This window comes from Protomyctophum parallelum (genome assembly GCF_964188405.1).
Source record: "Protomyctophum parallelum genome assembly, chromosome: 7".
In the NCBI taxonomy this organism is placed as follows: Eukaryota; Metazoa; Chordata; class Actinopteri; order Myctophiformes; family Myctophidae; genus Protomyctophum; species Protomyctophum parallelum.
This window is the reverse complement of record NC_139705.1, coordinates 51204370-51226720: the sequence shown is the minus strand read 5'-3', so window position 1 is coordinate 51226720 and position 22351 is coordinate 51204370. Positions and strand designations below refer to the sequence as shown.

The 22351-nt window shown below is 45.4% G+C and overlaps 1 protein-coding gene across 1 annotated transcript; it reads left to right on the top strand.

Moving 5' to 3' along the window:
• Positions 1 to 571: 571 nt before the first annotated feature.
• On the top strand, positions 572 to 17761 carry LOC310862158 (uncharacterized protein; the record flags this gene model as incomplete). Its single annotated transcript, XM_083769892.1, has 4 exons — positions 572 to 847; positions 11953 to 12113; positions 16357 to 16489; positions 17558 to 17761. 4 exons carry the CDS (start codon positions 572 to 574, stop codon positions 17759 to 17761), a joined length of 774 nt encoding a protein of 257 aa, XP_083626018.1.
• Between the last annotated feature and the right edge of the window lie 4590 nt (positions 17762 to 22351).

Genomic DNA, 22351 nt, shown 5'->3' with positions numbered 1-22351 from the left:
AGAGGACCACAGTATGAATGAATGAATAGTTTATTTTTATGCAATTCAGTGATCGAAAAGGTATAGGCAGAAGCTTATAGCTTATTCACGCCTATCCTTATTGCATTTTGTTACATACTAACTAGGGCTGTGAATCTTTGGGTGTCCCACGATTCGATTCGATTCCGATTCTTGGGGTCACGATTCGATTCAAAATCGATTTTTTCGATTCTACGATTCTCGATTCTCCAAAAACGATTTTTTTATTTATTCAAAAGATTTTTTTTCCAGAATCGAAACTATTCTCTATTCAAAATGATTCTTGATTCAATACATAGGATTTCATCACAATCTACTCCAGCCAACTGAAGTGATTAACTTGAAAATGACTGAAGACATGATGTTTACTGTAAGGGTGAGGGTTAGGGTGAGCTTACATTTCATATTATAAACACCATGTAGTGAAAACTCCTGTAACTAACCAGAAATAAAATCTAAAAAAAAAAAATCTAAAAGAAAATCGTTCATAACGGGAATCGCGATTCTAATTCGAATCGATTTTTTTTGACACCCCTAATATATATGTATATATATGTCTGTCTGCTCCCCACAGGGAGACGAGGAGCTGTCCGTGCGAGGGGAGGATGGACGCCTGTACCACTGGATCCTCCCGTCCTTCTTCCAGCTGCTCAGAGACCTGGTGGGGGAGGAGGAGGAAGGGGAGGAAGGGGAGGAGGGGGAGGGACGGCCAGAGTTCGCCGTGCTGTTCCGGACCTTCGGCTCGGACCTTCCCCGCGTGCTGAGCGCCGTCTCCAGGGCGCTGACGCAGGGGACACACCCGCTGTTCCCCGACCTGCCCGACCTCAAGGTACAGTCAGAGCCAGTGTTGGGTTTTTTTTGGCAGCAAATTTCTATTTTAGTTTTAGTCGTAGTCTCTTGAGTAGTTTTCTTTTAGTTTTAGTCCACATTTTAGTCACCTGGAATGTGTTTAGTTTTATCGACTAAATGTTGTAAGATTTTAGTCGACTAAATCTACAGTTAATTTAGTCGACTAAAATGTCGTAATGTGTGTTTTTACACTTGCTGAAAATAGCCGATCTACAAGCTCACAACGCGTCGCGCTGCGACACGTTGTGAGCTTGTAGATCGGCTATTTTCAGCATGCAACCAAGTGTAAAATGACTTACCGGTATACTGGATCTCTTTTCCAGTAGTCCCTTCCTAACATTTTAGTCTAGTTTTTAATCTGTTGACGAAATTTTCAATACATTTAGTCTTGGTTTTAGTCACCATAGCTTAGTTTTTATTTAGTTTCCATTTAGTTTTCGTCAGTGAAAAAAGGTAGTCGACGAACATTTTTCGTCTTAGTTTTAGTCGACAAAAACAATGCTGGTCAGAGCCATCTAATAAGAGTTAGGACATTGAGGGGGCAGAAACCGAGCGCTGTTCAGTGTTCATGTTCATTTAATAAGAGTTAGGACATTGAGGGAGAGACAGCGAAATTCCTTCACGACGGACGACGTACGTCGCGACGTATATTTTTCCGTCGCAACGTATATTCGAGTACGTCCTGGCGTAAATATCAATTCGTCCCGGCAGAACGGACTCGTCGCGGCTATATCTACCCGTTTGCGACGTAATAGGGTGACTATTATTTTCCGTCGCGCCAGAACGGGACTCGTCGCAGCTATATCTACCCGTTGTGGCGTGAGCTGGACTCGTCGCGCCAGAACGTGACTCGTCGCGACTATATCTACCCGTTTGCGACGTGCGCCTCGCCAGTCCGGTCTCCAGGCGAGCCTGCGTCCTTCATATATTTTTTTTTCTACTCTCGTTGGACTTAACTTTAAAAGTCCAATGGAACACCTCTTTGTAACGGGCCGCTGTAGCATAGTGGTCTAATCCCTCGCCTCTCTATTCTTTTTTGCTGAGGACGCTGGTTCAATTCCCGCTCGCGGCAGACCAAAATTATTATATTTTAGACAGACACACAGACAGACAGACAGACAGACTGCCTGTCTGCCTGCCTGTCTGCCTGCCTAATGTATTGTAAATAATGTATTCATTCCATACGGCTATTTTCTTTTTATATAAAAACTTTTGTCTTTCGCGCGATTCGAACCAGCGTCGTCAGCACCAAAACATTGAGAGGCGAGTGATTAAACCGCTAGACTACAGCGGCCATACGTTACAAAGAAGTGTTTCATTGGACTTATAAAGACAATAGCACCCAGCTGCAGTCTCGCAAGGGGAGGGACCGGAAGTGCTTTTATTTCCGGCTTCCACGTGCACAAGCGCACATACACGCACGCGAAATATAATGCAATATGTAATAATCAGCTCATACATTATAAAGACATTATTGCATTATGAAGTTTTATTACAGTATGAGTCGCCTATGTGGAGGTTCTTAATGTAACACATTATTACATTATAGAAAAATCTATTAAGTTATGTGCTCGTCTTTTAATTACATTATGAGCTGATTATTACATTATGAGGTCAGATGTAGAGTTGCTGGCCGCCTCAGCTCCATATATGGAGATCTAGGTGATGATCCAGTCTTTTCAATGTATGGCTATCCAGGGTTTGATGAGGTCAGTGTCGGGATCTTATATCATATGGAAACGGCCATATATGGTGGTGTGACGTGTCATGAGGCGTGACCATATATGGAGGCATGACACGAGGCGTGACATGACACACTTACTGACTGACTGACGGGAAATGCAGGTTTTCATAGTAAATTAAATGCATATGGTCGTGTGTCTGTGGTCTATGGTCTGGACATGGTGTGTGTGGGACAGGGGTACGGGGTTATAGCAACTTATTACATTACTTAAATGCCTTGATATCATTATGTTATAATCGACCATATAGGCCTAGCCTATTATTGCATATCATTTTATTATTGTTAGATTTGCATTTCTTCAAATATGCACACTTATACCACCAACTAATAAGCTTTCAATTAAAATATTACCTACAACAAACTACTTCAAACTTTTCCAAACCGACCACGTAATTATGTTTAAGCACAGATGGTACTATATACACCCGGCATTTAAGCGCGCACCAGCAAGTGCGTGTCGTGCACGCGCATTATATTTCGCGTGCGTGTATGTGCGCTTGTGCACGTGGAAGCCGGAAATAAAAGCACTTCCGGTCCCTCCCCTTGCGAGACTGCAGCTGGGTGCTATTGTCTTTATAAGTCCAATGAAACACTTCTTTGTAACGTATGGCCGCTGTAGTCTAGCGGTTTAATCACTCGCCTCTCAATGTTTTGGTGCTGACGACGCTGGTTCGAATCGCGCGAAAGACAAAAGTTTTTATATAAAAAAAAAATAGCCGTATGGAATGAATACATTATTTACAATACATTAGGCAGGCAGACAGGCAGGCAGACAGTCTGTCTGTCTGTCTGTCTGTGTGTCTGTCTAAAATATAATAATTTTGGTCTGCCGCGAGCGGGAATTGAACCAGCGTCCTCAGCAAAAAAGAATAGAGAGGCGAGGGATTAGACCACTATGCTACAGCGGCCCGTTACAAAGAGGTGTTCCATTGGACTTTTAAAGTTAAGTCCAACGAGAGCAGAAAAAAAAATATATGAAGGACGCAGGCTCGCCTGGAGACCGGACCGGCGAGGCGCACGTCGCAAACGGGTAGATATAGCTGCGACGAGTCCCGTTCTGGCGCGACGGAAAATAATAGTCACCCTATTACGTCGCAAACGGGTAGATATAGCCGCGACGAGTCCGTTCTGCCGGGACGAATTGATATTTACGCCAGGACGTACTCGAATATACGTTGCGACGGAAAAATATACGTCGCGACGTACGTCGTCCGTCGTGAAGGAATTTCGCTCCACCTGGCATTGAGGGGGCAGAAACCGAGCGCTGTTCATGTTCATTTAATAAGAGTTAGGACATTGATGGGGCAGAAACCAAGCTCTGTTCATGTTCATTTAATAAGAGTTAGGACATTGATGGGGCAGAAACCAAGCTCTGTTCATGTTCATTTAATAAGAGTTAGGACATTGAGGGGGCAGAAACCGAGTCCTGTTCATGTTCATTTAATAAGAGTTAGGACATTGAGGGGGCAGAAACCGAGTCCTGTTCATGTTCATTTAATAAGAGTTAGGACATTGAGGGGGCAGAAACCGAGTCCTGTTCATGTTCATTTAATCAGAGTTAGGACATTGATGGGGCAGAAACCGAGTCCTGTTCATGTTCATTTAATAAGAGTTAGGACATTGAGGGGGCAGAAACCGAGTCCTGTTCATGTTCATTTAATAAGAGTTAGGACATTGAGGGGGCAGAAACCGAGTCCTGTTCATGTTCATTTAATAAGAGTTAGGACATTGAGGGGGCAGAAACCAAGCTCTGTTCATGTTCATTTAATAAGAGTTAGGACATTGAGGGGGCAGAAACCTAGTCCTGTTCATGTTCATTTAATAAGAGTTAGGACATTGAGGGGGCAGAAACCGAGCGCTGTTCATGTTCATTTAATAAGAGTTAGGACATTGATGGGGCAGAAACCAAGCTCTGTTCATGTTCATTTAATAAGAGTTAGGACATTGATGGGGCAGAAACCAAGCTCTGTTCATGTTCATTTAATAAGAGTTAGGACATTGAGGGGGCAGAAACCGAGTCCTGTTCATGTTCATTTAATAAGAGTTAGGACATTGAGGGGGCAGAAACCGAGTCCTGTTCATGTTCATTTAATAAGAGTTAGGACATTGAGGGGGCAGAAACCGAGTCCTGTTCATGTTCATTTAATCAGAGTTAGGACATTGATGGGGCAGAAACCGAGTCCTGTTCATGTTCATTTAATAAGAGTTAGGACATTGAGGGGGCAGAAACCGAGTCCTGTTCATGTTCATTTAATAAGAGTTAGGACATTGAGGGGGCAGAAACCGAGCGCTGTTTATGTTAATTTAATAAGAGTTAGGACATTGATGGGGCAGAAACCGAGTCCTGTTCATGTTCATTTAATAAGAGTTAGGACATTGAGGGGGCAGAAACCGAGTCCTGTTCATGTTCATTTAATAAGAGTTAGGACATTGAGGGGGCAGAAACCGAGCGCTGTTCATGTTCATTTAATAAGAGTTAGGACATTGAGGGGGCAGAAACCGAGTCCTGTTCATGTTCATTTAATAAGAGTTAGGACATTGAGGGGGCAGAAACCTAGTCCTGTTCATGTTCATTTAATAAGAGTTAGGACATTGAGGGGGCAGAAACCGAGCGCTGTTCATGTTCATTTAATAAGAGTTAGGACATTGATGGGGCAGAAACCAAGCTCTGTTCATGTTCATTTAATAAGAGTTAGGACATTGATGGGGCAGAAACCAAGCTCTGTTCATGTTCATTTAATAAGAGTTAGGACATTGAGGGGGCAGAAACCGAGTCCTGTTCATGTTCATTTAATAAGAGTTAGGACATTGAGGGGGCAGAAACCGAGTCCTGTTCATGTTCATTTAATAAGAGTTAGGACATTGAGGGGGCAGAAACCGAGCGCTGTTCATGTTCATTTAATAAGAGTTAGGACATTGAGGGGGCAGAAACCGAGCGCTCGAGCGCTGTTTATGTTCATTTAATAAGAGTTAGGACATTGAGGGGGCAGAAACCGAGCGCTCGAGCGCTGTTCATGTTCATTTAATAAGAGTTAGGACATTGAGGGGGCAGAAACCGAGCGCTCGAGCGCTGTTTATGTTAATTTAATAAGAGTTAGGACATTGAGGGGGCAGAAACCGAGCGCTCGAGCGCTGTTCATGTTCATTTAATAAGAGTTAGGACATTGAGGGGGCAGAAACCGAGTCCTGTTCATGTTCATTTAATAAGAGTTAGGACATTGAGGGGGCAGAAACCGAGCGCTCGAGCGCTGTTCATGTTCATTTAATAAGAGTTAGGACATTGAGGGGGCAGAAACCGAGCGCTCGAGCGCTGTTTATGTTAATTTAATAAGAGTTAGGACATTGAGGGGGCAGAAACCGAGCGCTCGAGCGCTGTTCATGTTCATTTAATAAGAGTTAGGACATTGAGGGGGCAGAAACCGAGCGCTGTTCATGTTCATTTAATAAGAGTTAGGACATTGAGGGGGCAGAAACCGAGCGCTGTTTATGTTAATTTAATAAGAGTTAGGACATTGAGGGGGCAGAAACCGAGCGCTGTTCATGTTCATTTAATAAGAGTTAGGACATTGAGGGGGCAGAAACCTAGTGCTGTTCATGTTCATTTAATAAGAGTTAGGACATTGAGGGGGCAGAAACCTAGTGCTGTTCATGTTCATTTAATAAGAGTTAGGACATTGAGGGGGCAGAAACCGAGTCCTGTTCATGTTCATTTAATAAGAGTTAGGACATTGATGGGGCAGAAACCTAGTGCTGTTCATGTTCATTTAATAAGAGTTAGGACATTGAGGGGGCAGAAACCTAGTGCTGTTCATGTTCATTTAATAAGAGTTAGGACATTGAGGGGGCAGAAACCGAGTCCTGTTCATGTTCATTTAATAAGAGTTAGGACATTGAGGGGGCAGAAACCGAGCGCTCGAGCGCTGTTCATGTTCATTTAATAAGAGTTAGGACATTGATGGGGCAGAAACCTAGTGCTGTTCATGTTCATTTAATAAGAGTTAGGACATTGAGGGGGCAGAAACCTAGTGCTGTTCATGTTCATTTAATAAGAGTTAGGACATTGAGGGGGCAGAAACCGAGTCCTGTTCATGTTCATTTAATAAGAGTTAGGACATTGAGGGGGCAGAAACCGAGCGCTCGAGCTCTGTTCATGTTCATTTAATAAGAGTTAGGACATTGATGGGGCAGAAACCTAGTGCTGTTCATGTTCATTTAATAAGAGTTAGGACATTGAGGGGGCAGAAACCTAGTGCTGTTCATGTTCATTTAATAAGAGTTAGGACATTGAGGGGGCAGAAACCGAGTCCTGTTCATGTTCATTTAATAAGAGTTAGGACATTGAGGGGGCAGAAACCGAGCGCTCGAGCGCTGTTCATGTTCATTTAATAAGAGTTAGGACATTGAGGGGGCAGAAACCTAGTGCTGTTCATGTTCATTTAATAAGAGTTAGGACATTGAGGGGGCAGAAACCTAGTGCTGTTCATGTTCATTTAATAAGAGTTAGGACATTGAGGGGGCAGAAACCGAGTCCTGTTCATGTTCATTTAATAAGAGTTAGGACATTGAGGGGGCAGAAACCGAGCGCTCGAGCTCTGTTCATGTTCATTTAATAAGAGTTAGGACATTGATGGGGCAGAAACCTAGTGCTGTTCATGTTCATTTAATAAGAGTTAGGACATTGAGGGGGCAGAAACCTAGTGCTGTTCATGTTCATTTAATAAGAGTTAGGACATTGAGGGGGCAGAAACCGAGTCCTGTTCATGTTCATTTAATAAGAGTTAGGACATTGAGGGGGCAGAAACCGAGCGCTCGAGCGCTGTTCATGTTCATTTAATAAGAGTTAGGACATTGATGGGGCAGAAACCTAGTGCTGTTCATGTTCATTTAATAAGAGTTAGGACATTGAGGGGGCAGAAACCTAGTGCTGTTCATGTTCATTTAATAAGAGTTAGGACATTGAGGGGGCAGAAACCGAGTCCTGTTCATGTTCATTTAATAAGAGTTAGGACATTGAGGGGGCAGAAACCGAGCGCTCGAGCTCTGTTCATGTTCATTTAATAAGAGTTAGGACATTGATGGGGCAGAAACCTAGTGCTGTTCATGTTCATTTAATAAGAGTTAGGACATTGAGGGGGCAGAAACCTAGTGCTGTTCATGTTCATTTAATAAGAGTTAGGACATTGAGGGGGCAGAAACCGAGTCCTGTTCATGTTCATTTAATAAGAGTTAGGACATTGAGGGGGCAGAAACCGAGCGCTCGAGCGCTGTTCATGTTCATTTAATAAGAGTTAGGACATTGAGGGGGCAGAAACCTAGTGCTGTTCATGTTCATTTAATAAGAGTTAGGACATTGAGGGGGCAGAAACCTAGTGCTGTTCATGTTCATTTAATAAGAGTTAGGACATTGAGGGGGCAGAAACCGAGTCCTGTTCATGTTCATTTAATAAGAGTTAGGACATTGAGGGGGCAGAAACCGAGCGCTCGAGCTCTGTTCATGTTCATTTAATAAGAGTTAGGACATTGATGGGGCAGAAACCTAGTGCTGTTCATGTTCATTTAATAAGAGTTAGGACATTGAGGGGGCAGAAACCTAGTGCTGTTCATGTTCATTTAATAAGAGTTAGGACATTGAGGGGGCAGAAACCGAGTCCTGTTCATGTTCATTTAATAAGAGTTAGGACATTGAGGGGGCAGAAACCGAGCGCTCGAGCGCTGTTCATGTTCATTTAATAAGAGTTAGGACATTGAGGGGGCAGAAACCGAGTTAGGACATTGAGGGGGCAGAAACCGAGCGCTGTTCATGTTCATTTAATAAGAGTTAGGACATTGAGGGGGCAGAAACCGAGTCCTGTTCATGTTCATTTAATAAGAGTTAGGACATTGAGGGGGCAGAAACCGAGCGCTCGAGCGCTGTTCATGTTCATTTAATAAGAGTTAGGACATTGAGGGGGCAGAAACCGAGTGCTGTTCATGTTCATTTAACCCATTCTGACCTGAGATCAGATTCTAAAATTGTCTATTACATCCTGACAGTTTCATTATTAACCCATTCTGACCTGAGATCAGATTCTAAAAGTGTCTTAGATTTTTCAAAAATAGCAGACCTACAAGCTCGTATCGCGCCACTCGGTGGCGCGATATGAGCTTGTAGATCTGCTATTTTTAAATAGCTAAAGCATAACATGATGCCGGCACCAAAATGGGTGCCCGGTCAGAATGGGTTAATAAGAGTTAGGACATTGAGGGGGCAGAAACCGAGCGCTGTTCATGCAGCCTGAAAGGGGGACAAGCTGGAGTTTGAAACGCATTCGTTTCCAATTTACAATGTAGGCATTTAGCAGACGCTCTTAATCCAGAGCGACTTACATTAAGCAAGAACAAAAAAGCATGGGAATACATCACATAAAAACATTTATCAAGAAACATGCGTAAGCTAAGAAAGTAACAGTGGAATATCTATATAATGAAGCTATACATATAAACTATACTACTATGCTATACATATGTAATATGACGTGCTATGACTACTGTACATACAATGCAATTATAGTGCTGTCTACATAACATGCTATAAGTCAACGAGGGCGGTGCAAATATCAGCAGTTTTAGGCATGTGTGCAACATGACAACTGTTTTAAAGTATTGTACAGTAACAGCTAAAGTCTCTGTTTTGTAGTAATCGTACAACATAATAAAATAAAGGGATTTAAGATCATTACAGCTGGGCTGTTGGCCTGCTGTTGGTCCAATGCATTTCTGCCTACTTCCGGTCCAGGACCATTCATCTCAATAGAGGTCTATGTAGAAGAGCCTCCATATTGGACTGGCCCCATAGTGTCCGTAACTCTGTCTTACTCTCTGACTCCGAAGGTAGTAGCATGGATTAAAGATGGAGTGCAGTTTTTCATGTGTTTTATGAGGTGACAGTACTTCATTAGAGCCCCATAGTTGGTGTGGTTCCCTTTTGTATTCAGGGTTTCTTCCTGGAGGCTGAAACCTTTGACAGAATGAAAGAAAAGTCATGGCACTCCATCTTTTTTTTTTTTTTTTTAAGATATTTTTTTGCGGCTTACGCCTTTTTATTGATTTTTGAAGGGACAGACAGTAGGCTGACAGGAAACGGGAGAGAGATGGGGGGATGACATGCAGTAAAGGCCGTGTCGGGTCCGGGAGTCGAACCCGCGGCACACTGCGACTGGATTACCAGTCCGGTGCCCAGACCGTTACGCTACGGCCTGGGCCATGGCACTCCATCTTTAACGATGCCCACTGGCTCTTCTCTCCTCTCCCCTCACATCGTCCTCTTAATGATGCCCACTGGCTCTTCTCTCCTCTCCCCTCACATCGTCCTCTTAACGATGCCCACTGGCTCTTCTCTCCTCTCCCCTCACATCGTCCTCTTAACGATGTCCACTGGCTCTTCTCTCCTCTCCCCTCACATCGTCCTCTTAATGATGCCCACTGGCTCTTCTCTCCTCTCCCCTCACATCGTCCTCTTAATGATGCCCACTGGCTCTTCTCTCCTCTCCCCTCACATCGTCCTCTTAATGATGCCCACTGGCTCTTCTCTCCTCTCCCCTCACATCGTCCTCTTAATGATGCCCACTGGCTCTTCTCTTCTCTCCCCTCACATCGTCCTCTTAATGATGCCCACTGGCTCTTCTCTTCTCTCCCCTCACATCGTCCTCCTAAATGATGCCCACTGGCTCTTCTCTCCTCTCCCCTCACATCGTCCTCTTAATGATGCCCACTGGCTCTTCTCTCCTCTCCCCTCACATCGTCCTCTTAAACGATGCCCACTGGCTCCTCTCCCCTCACATCGTCCTCTTAATGATGCCCACTGGCTCTTCTCTCCTCTCCCCTCACATCGTCCTCTTAATGATGCCCACTGGCTCTTCTCTCCCCTCACATCGTCCTCTTAATGATGCCCACTGGCTCTTCTCTCCTCTCCCCTCACATCGTCCTCTTAATGATGCCCACTGGCTCTTCTCTCCTCTCCCCTCACATCGTCCTCTTAATGATGCCCACTGGCTCTTCTCTCCTCTCCCCTCACATCGTCCTCTTAATGATGCCCACTGGCTCTTCTCTCCTCTCCCCTCACATCGTCCTCTTAATGATGCCCACTGGCTCTTCTCTCCTCTCCCCTCACATCGTCCTCTTAACGATGCCCACTGGCTCTTCTCTCCTCTCCCCTCACATCGTCCTCTTAATGATGCCCACTGGCTCTTCTCTTCTCTCCCCTCACATCGTCCTCTTAACGATGCCCACTGGCTCTTCTCTCCTCTCCCCTCACATCGTCCTCTTAATGATGCCCACTGGCTCTTCTCTCCTCTCCCCTCACATCGTCCTCTTAACGATGCCCACTGGCTCTTCTCTCCTCTCCCCTCACATCGTCCTCTTTAATGATGCCCACTGGCTCTTCTCTCCTCTCCCCTCACATCGTCCTCTTTAATGATGCCCACTGGCTCTTCTCTCCTCTCCCCTCACATCGTCCTCTTAATGATGCCCACTGGCTCTCCTCTCCCCTCACATCGTCCTCTTAATGATGCCCACTGGCTCTTCTCTCCCCTCACATCGTCCTCTTAATGATGCCCACTGGCTCTTCTCTCCCCTCACATCGTCCTCTTAACGATGCCCACTGGCTCTTCTCTTCTCTCCCCTCACATCGTCCTCTTAATGATGCCCACTGGCTCTTCTCTTCTCTCCCCTCACATCGTCCTCTTAATGATGCCCACTGGCTCTTCTCTCCTCTCCCCTCACATCGTCCTCTTAATGATGCCCACTGGCTCTTCTCTTCTCTCCCCTCACATCGTCCTCTTAATGATGCCCACTGGCTCTTCTCTCCTCTCCCCTCACATCGTCCTCTTAATGATGCCCACTGGCTCTTCTCTCCTCTCCCCTCACATCGTCCTCTTAATGATGCCCACTGGCTCTTCTCTCCTCTCCCCTCACATCGTCCTCTTAATGATGCACACTGGCTCTTCTCTCCTCTCCCCTCACATCGTCCTCTTAACGATGCCCACTGGCTCTTCTCTTCTCTCCCCTCACATCGTCCTCTTAATGATGCCCACTGGCTCTTCTCTCCTCTCCCCTCACATCGTCCTCTTAATGATGCCCACTGGCTCTTCTCTTCTCTCCCCTCACATCGTCCTCTTAATGATGCCCACTGGCTCTTCTCTCCTCTCCCCTCACATCGTCCTCTTAATGATGCCCACTGGCTCTTCTCTTCTCTTCTCTCCCCTCACATCGTCCTCTTAATGATGCCCACTGGCTCTTCTCTCCTCTCCCCTCACATCGTCCTCTTAATGATGCCCACTGGCTCTTCTCTCCTCTCCCCTCAGCTCAGCGTGAACTCGACTCCGGGAAAGATCCGCTGCAGTAAGAAGAGTGTGGTTCTGAGCCGGGCGTCGGAGCACGTGTCCACGCATCACGGAGAGAGAGGCCTGTACCAGTACCTGAGCTCGGTCCACGGCCTGGGAGGGTTCCAGGACCACTTTGACTGGTACGGACAAGTTACACCACTTTGACTGGTACCCACAAGTTACACCACTTTGACTGGTACCGACAAGTTACACCACTTTGACTGGTACCGACAAGTTACACCACTTTGACTGGTACCGACAAGTTACAACACTTTGACTGGTACCGACAAGTTACACCACTTTGACTGGTACCGACAAGTTACACCACTTTGACTGGTACCGACAAGTTACACCACTTTGACTGGTACCGACAAGTTACACCACTTTGACTGGTACCGACAAGTTACACCACTTTGACTGGTACCGACAAGTTACACCACTTTGACTGGTACCGACAAGTTACACCACTTTGACTGGTACCGACAAGTTACACCACTTTGACTGGTACGGACAAGTTACACCACTTTGACTGGTACCGACAAGTTACACCACTTTGACTGGTACCGACAAGTTACACCACTTTGACTGGTACGGACAAGTTACACCACTTTGACTGGTACCGACAAGTTACACCACTTTGACTGGTACCGACAAGTTACACCACTTTGACTGGTACCGACAAGTTACACCACTTTGACTGGTACGGACAAGTTACACCACTTTGACTGGTACCGACAAGTTACACCACTTTGACTGGTACCGACAAGTTACACCACTTTGACTGGTACCGACAAGTTACACCACTTTGACTGGTACCGACAAGTTACACCACTTTGACTGGTACCGACAAGTTACACCACTTTGACTGGTACGGACAAGTTACACCACTTTGACTGGTACCGACAAGTTACACCACTTTGACTGGTACCGACAAGTTACAACACTTTGACTGGTACCGACAAGTTACACCACTTTGACTGGTACCGACAAGTTACACCACTTTGACTGGTACCAACAAGTTACACCACTTTGACTGGTACCGACAAGTTACACCACTTTGACTGGTACCGACAAGTTACAACACTTTGACTGGTACCGACAAGTTACACCACTTTGACTGGTACCGACAAGTTACACCACTTTGACTGGTACCGACAAGTTACACCACTTTGACTGGTACCGACAAGTTACACCACTTTGACTGGTACCGACAAGTTACACCACTTTGACTGGTACCGACAAGTTACACCACTTTGACTGGTACCGACAAGTTACACCACTTTGACTAGTACCGACAAGTTACACCACTTTGACTGGTACGGACAAGTTACACCACTTTGACTGGTACCGACAAGTTACACCACTTTGACTGGTACGGACAAGTTACACCACTTTGACTGGTACCGACAAGTTACACCACTTTGACTGGTACCGACAAGTTACACCACTTTGACTGGTACTGACAAGTTACACCACTTTGACTGGTACCGACAAGTTACACCACTTTGACTGGTACCGACAAGTTACACCACTTTGACTGGTACCGACAAGTTACACCACTTTGACTGGTACCGACAAGTTACACCACTTTGACTGGTACCGACAAGTTACACCACTTTGACTGGTACCGACAAGTTACAACACTTTGACTGGTACCGACAAGTTACACCACTTTGACTGGTACCGACAAGTTACACCACTTTGACTGGTACCGACAAGTTACACCACTTTGACTGGTACCGACAAGTTACACCACTTTGACTGGTACCGACAAGTTACACCACTTTGACTGGTACCGACAAGTTACACCACTTTGACTGGTACCGACAAGTTACACCACTTTGACTGGTACCGACAAGTTACACCACTTTGACTGGTACCGACAAGTTACACCACTTTGACTGGTACCAACAAGTTACACCACTTTGACTGGTACCGACAAGATACACCACTTTGACTGGTACCGACAAGTTACACCACTTTGACTGGTACTGACAAGTTACACCACTTTGACTGGTACCGACAAGTTACACCACTTTGACTGGTACCGACAAGTTACACCACTTTGACTGGTACCGACAAGTTACACCACTTTGACTGGTACCGACAAGTTACACCACTTTGACTGGTACCGACAAGTTACAACACACCTGGTCCACTTTGACTGGTACCGACAAGTTACACCACACCTGGTCCACTTTGACTGGTACCGACAAGTTACAACACACCTGGTCCACTTTGACTGGTACCGACAAGTTACAACACTTTGACTGGTACTGACAAGTTACACCACTTTGACTGGTACCGACAAGTTACACCACTTTGACTGGTACCGACAAGTTACACCACTTTGACTGGTACCGACAAGTTACACCACTTTGACTGGTACCGACAAGTTACACCACTTTGACTGGTACCGACAAGTTACAACACACCTGGTCCACTTTGACTGGTACCGACAAGTTACACCACACCTGGTCCACTTTGACTGGTACCGACAAGTTACAACACACCTGGTCCACTTTGACTGGTACCGACAAGTTACAACACACCTGGTCCACTTTGACTGGTACCGACAAGTTACAACACACCTGTAACACTTTGACTGGTACCGACAAGTTACAACACGCCTGTAACACTTTGACTGGTACCGACAAGTTACAACACACCTGTAACACTTTGACTGGTACCGACAAGTTACAACACACCTGTAACACTTTGACTGGTACCGACAAGTTACAACACACCTGTAACACTTTAACTGGTACCGACAAGTTACAACACACCTGTAACACTTTGACTGGTACCGACAAGTTACAACACACCTGTAACACTTTGACTGGTACCGACAAGTTACAACACACCTGTAACACTTTGACTGGTACCGACAAGTTACAACACACCTGTAACACTTTGACTGGTACCGACAAGTTACAACACACCTGGTCCACTTTGACTGGTACCGACAAGTTACAACACACCTGGTCCACTTTGACTGGTACCGACAAGTTACAACACACCTGTAACACTTTGACTGGTACCGACAAGTTACAACACACCTGTAACACTTTGACTGGTACCGACAAGTTACAACACACCTGGTCCACTTTGACTGGTACCGACAAGTTACAACACACCTGTAACACTTTGACTGGTACCGACAAGTTACAACACACCTGTAACACTTTGACTGGTACCGACAAGTTACAACACACCTGTAACACTTTGACTGGTACCGACAAGTTACAACACACCTGTAACACTTTGACTGGTACCGACAAGTTACAACACACCTGTAACACTTTGACTGGTACCGACAAGTTACAACACACCTGTAACACTTTGACTGGTACCGACAAGTTACAACACACCTGTAACACTTTGACTGGTACCGACAAGTTACAACACACCTGTAACACTTTGACTGGTACCGACAAGTTACAACACACCTGTAACACTTTGACTGGTACCGACAAGTTACAACACACCTGGTCCACTTTGACTGGTACCGACAACACACCTGTGATGCAGCGGTGCTGCAGCGGGCCAGTCACTATCGCTGCAACCGTTCACTAATCGATTTAACACTTTTGACGGTGTAATTAGTTTATCTTTGATTGCGGGTGTTTTTCACCAACCTTTGAAGAACCACCCGGTATTGTGCTATTCGTTCCATTCCACCCACGGGTTGCCTCAACCCATTCTGACCTGAGATCAGATTCTAAAAAGAATTCTTCTAAATCCTGACACCTTTCTGATAAAAGCTATGTTTCTATGTCTATGTGTCAGTCGTTCTTCGATTTTTCAAAAATAAGCTAGGAGCTTGTAGATCTGCTATTTTTCAATAGCTATATTATAACATAATGCTAACACCAAAATGGGTTAACACTCCCGATTGCTACTCAAGAGTTATTAACGTTTTAAGATTTTCCGTCTCGTCGGCTAAACGGGAACATTTTCCATGACGTCCCACTTGTTGCGCAACATCGAGTGTGTTGCGCAACAGGCGCTCCCTGGCTGTGGAGCGATGCGATCGGTTTTGATATGAATAACCTAATTCAAAGGATGGTGAACTTCGTCATGGGGCGATCGGGCTGTTTTTTTGACCTGAGATCAGATTAAAATAAATTCTTCTACATCCTGACAGTGTTCTGAAAAAGCTATGTTTCTATGTCAGTCGTTCTTCGATTTTTTCAAAAATAGCAGACCTACAAGCTCGTAGCGCGCCACTCGGTGGCGCGCTACGAGCTTGTAGATCTGTTATTTTTCAATAGCTAAAGCATAACATAATGCGAACACCAAAATGGGTTAACACCAAGAGATTTAGGATAATGTATTTGTTTTGTAAATGGTTCTCTGTGTCTGACCCTCACCTCTCTGCAGGTGGGCCAGGAACACGTACTCCATCCTGGGGGGGAAGCCCCTGTGGGTGGACCCCTTTGACCCGCACGTCCAGCACATCTTCATCGACGACAACATCAGGCAGAATGACCAGGACACCATCGTCCATCCCAGGGTACGCCCTTACTGTACTGATCTAATGAACTGATATATATATATCCATACAGGGTACACCCTTACTGTACCTGTACTGATCTAATGAACTGATATATATATCCATACAGGGTACACCCTTACCTGTACTGATCCATTGATATGATATATATATCCATACAGGGTACACCCTTACCTGTACTGATCCATTTATCTGATATTTTATATATATATATATATATATATATATATATATATATATATATATATATATATACACCTCTTAGCTCCATTGTACCCTGTCTGCTGAAGCAGTGGTTCCCAAACCTTTTCATGTCAAGGACCACCAAATCCATCCATTTGTACACTGAGTTACAGACCCATTTGCTTTCCGAGCTATCATTTAGCGAACTCCCTCAAGGACCCCTGGGGGTCCCCGGACCCCACTTTGGGAACCACTGTGCAGTTAACTCCACGACCTCTCTCCCTCTCAAGCAAGCAATTGAAGTGTAGTGGTTGTCCAACAATCTTTGAACAAATGTTCAGTTGTTGTTGCAGCAATTGTAGTAACGTTAGGGCTGCAGACACACATCCATAGGGTGGTACTACTGTACTACAGTACTGGAGATTAGAGCACTCATGATAACGTTTATGTTGTACTATTACCAGAAAGAAAAAAGAAACTTCCGGTTCAGTCCCTTGTCACACTTTGCCAATCTATGTAGAAGAGCCGCCATTGGACTGGCCCCATGTCATAACTCTCATCTGTATACAGTAAATGGTAAATGGTGCATTTATATAGCGCCTTTATCCAAGGCACTTAGATTGTGCATTATACATTCACCCATTCATAATTCACACACCGATTGCGGCGGAAGCCATGCAAGGCATACCAACCAGCACATCGGGAGCAATTTCAGGGGTTCAGTGTCTTCTTGCCCAAGGACACTTCGACATGTAGACATGGAGGAGGAGGAGCCGGGATTCGAACCGCCGTCCGCCCATGGATCATTGGACGACCTGCTCTACCTCTTGAGCCACAGTCGCTCCCAGCACTGGTTATAACTCTCTCTCCCCCTCCCCCCCCCAGGTCTTCTTGTCCCAGGACAGCGGTGAGACCCGCACAGCCTTCACGTCGGAGCTCTACGACATCAACCTGGTACAGAACGACCTACTGCGGGCCATCTCCGACCCGGGGTACTTCACCCAGCGCGTCCGCATCTGCCAGGCTAATAACTGCCGGACCGATGTCCAGGGAGGAGGAGGAGGAGGAGGAGGAGGAGGAGCGGGCTAGAGGAGCACAGGTCCACCTCTCCGCTGTCCGCTGCCCGTCGCGTCCCATGCCGCTCTGCCTGGTGGTCAGCCAGGACCGTTACAGACCGTTACAGGCATTAAAATGGCCTAGATCGGGGATTGACATTTCGGGGTCAGCTGTTCAACAGGAATACGTACTTATTGGGGAGCACTATATTTATTAAGTTGTAACTCTTGAGAGTGCACGAATGTTAACACAAGTGGACCCTTATACATTTTGTACAATCTCTAGAGTAAAGATTTAGCACTGGAGGATTTGATGCGAGTTTATGCGATTCATATTTAAGCAGCCCAGACACTTTCACTGCATCCGACTGACAAAGCGTCGACGGGTCGTAATCGGCACGGCCTTTTACGTCTTGCGTCGGATAATGGCCTAATTGGGTTAAATGTGGGTCCAAACCCAGCAGCCCCAGCCAGTCCGTGTCACATTGGGTTTACAGCGTCGCGGTGTTCAACTGCATGCCATTAGCCTCAAGCCGTGTGGCGTGCATGTTCGTTATATCACCTGGGCTGCTTTTCAGTTACCATATATTTTTACAACACAGGCTCTATCTATAGGAAATCTGTGTCTGTGTGTGTGTGTGTGTGTGTGTGTGTGTGTGTGTGTTTAGAGCTATTTATTTTATACACTGCTAGTAGTCTAACTTAGTACTTACATGCATTTTGTTCCACAAACTGTATGCTTTATTACTTGCGCAAGCAGAGCGCGCAAGTACTCGTTTCGCCCTGGGACGATATTCGATGTGTATGCACCGTCCCAGCAAATGACGTAATGAATGCTTGTGCCTGATACGGCAGTGGTATACACAGGAGCATTACCTTTAATCCTCCCGACACTAAAACACATCGTCATTACATCACCGTCGAAAACCAATTACACTCTGGCATTGGGTCCTTTAATCCACATCTTTATTACGTCATAATTGAGAGATAGTTGTACCAGTTATACCCTGACGTCATATTATGCTGGGACGGTGCATACGCATCAAAAGTGGCGCAAAGTAACCACAGTATACCGCTAATCAACTTACAAATTACATATATACACAGAGGTATTTAGTATTAATATCACTATAGTCCAAGATTAAGTCAATTTAAAGCACCATACTTCATGATACTACTTTTTTTACATGCATAAAGTAGGTAGGTAGCAAATAGCTAAACCTAATAATTCAACATTTCAAACGTTCCTTCACAGAGAAGCTGAGATTTCACCAGGGGGGCAGTCAGCCAGATATTTCGTGAAGCCTCATTTGAAATCGGTAGTTCATATAATGGCCTGTTGTGGCGCTGGACTGGACCCAAAAAGCCCCATAGCTCCATAGAGGCCCATGTATTTTGGCCCAACTTCACCTAGACTGTATTACCTTAATAAACATGGTCATGAATACTTTCTGCTTCCAGTCACTAGTTTAAAGTCTCATTTCTAATGTCATAATATTCTTTTTGGAAAAGTATGGTCCCATTAATTAAAAAAATGACCATAAAGTCGCGTATGTTCTGAGGGGCGTGGCTACCGTTACAGTCTATGATCGGGATTCCCCTCCCACTCAAGAGTCTTCTCCTCCCACTCGAGTCAAAATAAAAACCAACGGAGAAGAAGGGGGGAAGTCCCGCCTCGTTGTCTGGGCAGCCAATGACCAGCTGGTACAAAACGGAGCCAGCCAATGGCCAGCTGGTACCAAACGGATCTAGAAAGATGGCGACTTACATCAGGAATTAGCATATTATTACAGGCTTCATTTTACGTTCATGTTAGAACCGGGGAACGCTTTGTCCATATTTTTTACAGTCTATGGATTTTACAGTTTGTAGCGGTCGACAGTACTTGCGCGCTCTGCAAGTAGGCACTCGACAGAGTGCAGTTCTAGTTATATATATATATAGTTTTTAATGTTTACCTTTTAATTTATAAATGGAAGTCAAATGAGGTCTGATCAGGCTGAATCCTTTCCCACATTTTGAGTCATACATACATAGTTTACGTACATATGATAAGTCATCGTTTCATATCGTATAGACTACAGCGCCGAAGTCCTGACGTCACTCGCTCATCCCCTGGTTCTAAAGTCCTGACGTCACTCGCTCATCCCCTGGTTCTAAAGTCCTGACCTCACTCGCTCATCCCCTGGTTCTAAAGTCCTGACGTCACTCGCTCATCCCCTGGTTCTAAAGTCCTGACGTCACTCGCTCATCCCCTGGTTCTAAAGTCCTGACCTCACTCGCTCATCCCCTGGTTCTAAAGTCCTGACCTCACTCGCTCATCCCCTGGTTCTAAAGTCCTGACCTCACTCGCTCATCCCCTGGTTCTAAAGTCCTGACCTCACTTTCTCATCCCCTGGTTCTAATGTCCTGACGTCACTCGCTCATCCCCTGGTTCTAAAGTCCTGACATCACTCGCTCATCCCCTGGTTCTAAAGTCCTGACGTCACTCGCTCATCCCCTGGTTCTAAAGTCCTGACCTCACTCGCTCATCCCCTGGTTCTAAAGTCCTGACATCACTCTCTCATCCCCTGGTTCTAAAGTCCTGACATCACTCGCTCATCCCCTGGTTCTAAAGTCCTGACGTCACTCGCTCATCCCCAGGTTCTGCCTGGTAATCACTTCTCCATGGAGAATAACATGGGCTTAACATCTTAAAATCGTTTCATATAAGCATTGTGGTCCAAAAATAAACAAGCTGTCTCTGCGTTATTGGCAGGGAGGTGTCTCTGTATCGTTTATGACAGTCAGTCACTCATTATGATAGTCTGTTTCTAGCGAAAATATAACTTAATTCGGCAGCAGTAACAATAGCGTTTTCTCTCAGTCAGTTGATTCTTATGAGTGAAACGGCCCGGGATGACTTGTTTATTTTTCAAACACAGTTCTTATATGAGCCGATCTAAAATAAAGTACATGAACCCGTGGATTTGCGCCCTCTACCGATATTGACGTCAGACTTCGGTGCACAAGATGTCTTTCTTTAATACGTTTTGTAGCAGAACTGTGGGGGTTGAACAACACATTTTGGGGAATCTCTTTCAAACAAACGGAATGTCTTGTAATCCGTGCAGTGGATCACGTACAGTAGTGTCACAGTGTTGTGGTTATTGGTGCCTCAAGCGTTATTCATAGTCTGGATTTATCGGTGGTTAGGTGACCACCGAACTACAACATGACGTCACTGAGGTGACCACCGAACTACAACATGACGTCACTGAGGTGACCACCGAACTACAACATGACGTCACTGAGGTGACCACCGAACTACAACATGACGTCACTGAGGTGACCACCGAACTACAACATGATGTCACAGAGCCGCGGTGAAGAGCAAACCACCGCCACCGCTTCAGCTCTTCTCTCACCACCGCTCAACCGTTATTACAGCTCCGGTGGTCACCTCACCACCGGAGCGGTGGTCACCTCACCACCGGAGCGGTGGTCACCTCACCACCGAAAATCCAGACTATGAATGAGCCTAAACAGTGTAGCTAATTATTGGTTTGTATGTAACTAGTATACAAAATACAGCACACCAGAGTTATCACTGTGACAACATTTGTAATGTAAGTGTAGTAAACTGTAGCAATATCATTTAGACAGCTTATATACATATCATTTTGGTTTTAGACTAGTTACTAATGTCCCTCTTGTAGAATATGGCCACCATCCTTTTGAACCATTTAGAATTGCTGGATATGTGTGCAAGGTTTGTCTGAGTTATTTATCATAAAATATTATTTATTTTAAGAGTGCGTTTTTGTGGCGGTTTGTTTCGGGTGGGGGCGTTTGTTATGTTTGATAAATGGTTTTGAATTCACATCCCTTAAATGGTAAGGTGATTGTGAAAATGTGGCTTTACTGAGAAAGAAAGGGCAGTAGAAAAACAAAGTTACATAAGACTGTATAATACACGGCATCATGTTCTGTTTCATTTGATTTGATAATGGCATCAGTGTGAAATAAAATATCTGAGAATCAAACAATGTCACATTGTGTAATTATGGAAAGGCCTGTTGTTGAAAGAGTACAAGAGGTACAAAGGAAATAACAATCCCGGCCCTTGATTCCTCATCATGAAATTCACGATACATATCTGTATATTTGAATGTTTTCTAAATATTATTTATCCATCCATCCATCCATCCATCTTCAACCGATTATCCGTAGTCGGTCGTGCTCCAGACTTCCCTCTCCAGAGCAACATTAGTGACTTCCTCCTGGGGGATTCCGAGACGTTCCAAGGCCAGTGAGTTGATGTGTTTCCTCCAACTGCGCCTTGGTCTTCCCCGGGGTCTCCTCCCAGTGGGACGTGGTCCTTGGTCTGCCCCGGGGTCTCCTCCCAGTGGGACGTGATCCTTGGTCTGCCCCTGGGTCTCCTCCCAGTGGGACGTGATCCTTGGTCTGCCCCGGGGTCTCCTTCCAGTGTGACGTGGTCCTTGGTCTGCCCCGGGGTCTCCTCCCAGTGGGACGTGGTCCTTGGTCTTCCCCAGGGTCTCCTCCCAGTGGGACGTGGTCCTTGGTCTGCCCCGGGGTCTCCTCCCAGTGGGATGTGGTCCTTGGTCTGCCCCAGAGTCTCCTC